A 3,905-nucleotide genomic window follows, 5' to 3' on the forward strand; every position below is an offset into this window, starting at 1 on the left:
TTTCTGGCTCTGCACAACTCCCTGCCAGGAGAGGACAGCCAGGGGATCTTCTCCCAGGGAACAGGGACAGGAGGAGAGGGAACGGCCTCAGGCTGGGCTGGGGAGGCTCAGGTTGGACATCAGCAGGATTTTCCTCATGGAAAGGGCTGGAAGGGGCTGCCCAGGGGGGTTTGGAGCGCCCATCCCTGGAGGTGGCACTGAGTGCTCAGGGTGGGGATCGGGCACAGCTGGGACTCGATGATCCCACGGGGATTTTCCAGCCTCAATAATTCCATGATTCTCCTTTCCCCACCTGCACCTGCTGGGCCATTCCCTCCTTCCTCCCTGCCCTGTGCACACCTGGCTGCCCTCTCAGCCTGGCTCCTTCCCAAAGCAGGAGAGGGAAACCCTCCCTGCAGCTCAGCCCAAATGCAAATGTGGATAAATAATGAATCAGCCTTGGCTCCAGTGCTGGCATTTCCGTTCCTTTGCTGCAGCAGCAGAAATTGGAACAAAAACACTGTGTGCAAAAAACCAGGAGCAAAAATCTCCCTGCGCAGACACCAGGTGTGCCCAGGTACCACAGCCAGGCCTCAGGAGGCATTTGGGGATCCGAGATGCCCGTTCAGGAGGAGGGAGGAGGGAAGGAGAGGAATTTACCTGCCTGTGCTGTCTGATTAATAAAACAAAGCCAGGGCGACATGTCATTAATATTCATGAGCCCCTCATGAATAAGGAATGTGGCTCTGGGGGTTGTTCCTGCGCCTTCACTTCCCTCTCAGGACACACAGAGGGTTTGGGCAGCAAATGGAGTAAAAATCCCAACTGTCACTGCCCAGAGTCCCTGGAAACCCTGCTGGAGGTGCAGCCATCCCTGGATGAGGTTCCCTCCTCGCCAGTGATGTTTTCCTTTCTCTCTCACAGTCAGATATTGGCTTTGGGAAGCTGGAAACCTACATTAAACTGGACAAACTGGGAGAGGTGAGTAGCCTGTGACACCCCTGTAAGGAATTCAACGAAATTCAAAGGGCAGCTCGAAGCACAAAGGGCAAAAACCTTCAACATCCAGAAATGTCCAGAGCAAGTCTTTCTTGTGGAGCTCAGACCTGGTGCTGTCGCCTCGAATGGTCCTTCCTCCAAACGTTTTGGGCACACCAGTGCTGTGCCACCCTGGTGTCAGGAGAATCAATCCACAAACAGCAGAGGTTTATTCCAAAAAGGAGGCAGAGGAGTCCTTTGGCTTCATTCCATTAAAGGCAGAGGCCATGGGGCATTCCCCTGGGATCTCAAATTTTTGGAGGACGCAGCCTCCTTTTTATCCCAATTTCCCACATTTCCCTTCTCTCTTTCCCCATTTCTGAGGTACTTGAGAGGTTCCCAAAACACCTGAGGTTCCCAAAACACCTGATACCAAAGATTCCCCTCTAATGTACAACCCTCCCTTTTCATTTTTAATTCTTATGGAATTTATGGGGTTTTCCCCATTTCTGAGATACCTGAGATGTTCAGACTTCCCAAAACACCTGATACCAGAGATTCCCCTCTAACGTACAACATTCCCTTTTCATTTTTAATTCTTACAGAATTTAGGGGGGTTTCCCCCATCGTTTCTTTCATCTCTCAATATCCAATTTCATTTATCAGTGAACCTGAAAGCGTTTCAGTGATTTCTAAAAGCAAAATATCTTTTCCCATTCATCAAGCAGTGGAATCCTTCCCACTGTTTTTCTCTCATTTTTTTAAACTCTCCTTTGTTTATCTCCTGGTTTTATCTACCAGCAGGCCCACAGCTTGTTTGGAAAGACAAATCTGTCATTCCTCTCACACTGGAAGTGCCCAGGTTGTGGGTTTACCTCTGATTTTACATCAAATATGACAAAGAGTTTGTTCCACTGCTCTCAGAGCTGCTGGTTTGCAGGCTGCACCTTTTACCCAGCTTTGTTTTTATTTCACCTGTGGGAACCAGCACAAATTCACCCAAAATATCATTTCCAGCAGGTTGGTCAGCCTCCATTGAGCCAGACCTTAAATGTCCTTTGCTTTCCTTGATTAAAATTTGCTTGGCAAACGAGGAAGTTCAAAAAGATTCGGTCCAGTTGAATGAATCCACATTATTCTCATACAGGGGACGTTTCCTGATTGTTGCTGTAAAAACAGATGGAGGCAAAGGGACAGGGAGCAGAGGAGGGGTTTTGCAAAATTGAATTAATCCTTGTTTGTAAAGACAAACCCAGCATTCCTCTCACTGGGAAATGTCCCTGTGACCGTGTTCAGAGGGGTCCCAGGATGAGGGAAGAGACGAGGATCTGACTCCATGTTTCAGAAGGCTTGATTAATTACTTTATGATATATATTACATTAAAACTATCCTAAAAGAATAGAAGAAAAGGTTTCATCAGAAGGCTGGCTAAGCTAAGAATAGAAAGGAATGACAACAAAGGCTTGTGTCTCAGACAGAGAGTCCGAGCCAGCTGGGCTGTGATTGTCCATTAATTAGAAACAACCACACGAGACCAATCACAGATGCACCTGTTGCATTCCACAGCAGCAGATAATTATTGTTTACATTTCGTTCCTGAGGCCTCTCAGCTTCTCAGGAAGAAAAAATCCTGAGGCAAGGGATTTTTCATGCAAAGATGTGTGCGACATGTCCCCGTGTCCCCAGGGCACCTACGCCACGGTGTTCAAGGGCCGCAGCAAGCTGACAGAGAACCTGGTGGCGCTCAAGGAGATCCGCCTGGAGCACGAGGAGGGCGCTCCTTGCACGGCCATCCGGGAAGGTGAGGCCGGCAGGGGCTTCCCCCGGGGCCCCAGGGGGATTCGGGGCGGCCCTGCTCAGCCCCGCTGTCCCCGCAGTGTCGCTGCTCAAGAACCTCAAGCACGCCAACATCGTCACCCTGCACGACATCATCCACACCGAGCGCTGCCTCACCCTCGTCTTCGAGTACCTGGTGGGTCTGGGGGCTTCTCTGGGGGCTGGGGGGGGCGAGGGAAGGACAGACTGACGCGTCCTTCCCTCTGCAGGACAACGACCTCAAGCAGTACCTGGAGAACTGTGGGAACCTGATGAGCGTGCACAATGTGAAGGTGAGGGGCGTGCAGGGACCCCTCCCCTGTTCCTCGTCCTGGGTTGGGGGGGTTTTGGGGCTGGGGGAGGCTGGAGATCCCCTCACCCTCCAGTTCCTGCTCCCTTTCCCCTTTCTGAGCCTGGAGATCCCTTCAGTTCTTGCTCCTTTTGCCTTTTTTGAGGCTGGAGATCCCTTCAGTTCCTGCTCCCCTTGCCCTTTCTGAGCCTGGAGATCCCTTCACCCTTCAGTTCCTGCTCCCCTTGCCCTTTCTGAGCCTGGAGATCCCTTCACCCTCCAGTTCCTGCTCCCTTTGCCCTTTTTGAGGCTCCCCCGGCATTTCCACCCTAAATAAAATCACTGCCCATTCACATTTCACCCATCCAATTCCTTGACACTTTCCCAGAAGTGTCACAGCTCCGAGGGGTCTTTCCTGCCCACAACATCCAAATTCCTCGAGGCAGGTTGAGTTTTAGTCCTAAATGCATCCTCCTCCTCCTCCTCCTCCTCTGTGGTGGTGTTCGTGGGTCCCCAGGATGAGGGAAGAGAGGAGAATCTTGACTCCATGTTTCAGAAGGCTGATTTCTTATTTTATTATTTCTATTCTATTCTATTCTATTCTATTCTATCAATATATTAATATATTTTCTTTAATATATTAATATACTTTCTTTAATATATTAATATGTTAAAGAAAAGAGAAAGGAGACATCAGAAGGCTGGAAAAGGAAGGAATGATAATAAAATCTTGTGACTGCTCAGAGTCCCAACACAGCCGGACTGTGATTGGCCATTAATTAGAAACAACAACATGAGACCAATCAAAGATGCACCTGTTGCATTCCACAGCAGCAGATAATT

At 49.6% G+C, this 3,905-nt stretch overlaps 1 protein-coding gene across 1 annotated transcript in view; it reads left to right on the top strand.

Moving 5' to 3' along the window:
• CDK18 (cyclin dependent kinase 18) overlaps window positions 1-3,905 on the top strand; it is a 33,968-nt gene that overhangs the window by 7,824 nt on the left and 22,239 nt on the right. Inside the window, 4 exon segments of the mRNA XM_005428117.3 lie at window positions 904-960; window positions 2,645-2,759; window positions 2,836-2,930; window positions 3,004-3,066. Of these exon segments, the coding sequence (XP_005428174.1) occupies window positions 904-960; window positions 2,645-2,759; window positions 2,836-2,930; window positions 3,004-3,066 (330 nt within the window).

This window comes from Geospiza fortis, unplaced genomic scaffold, assembly GCF_000277835.1.
Source record: "Geospiza fortis unplaced genomic scaffold, GeoFor_1.0 scaffold391, whole genome shotgun sequence".
NCBI classification, from domain to species: domain Eukaryota; kingdom Metazoa; phylum Chordata; class Aves; order Passeriformes; family Thraupidae; genus Geospiza; species Geospiza fortis.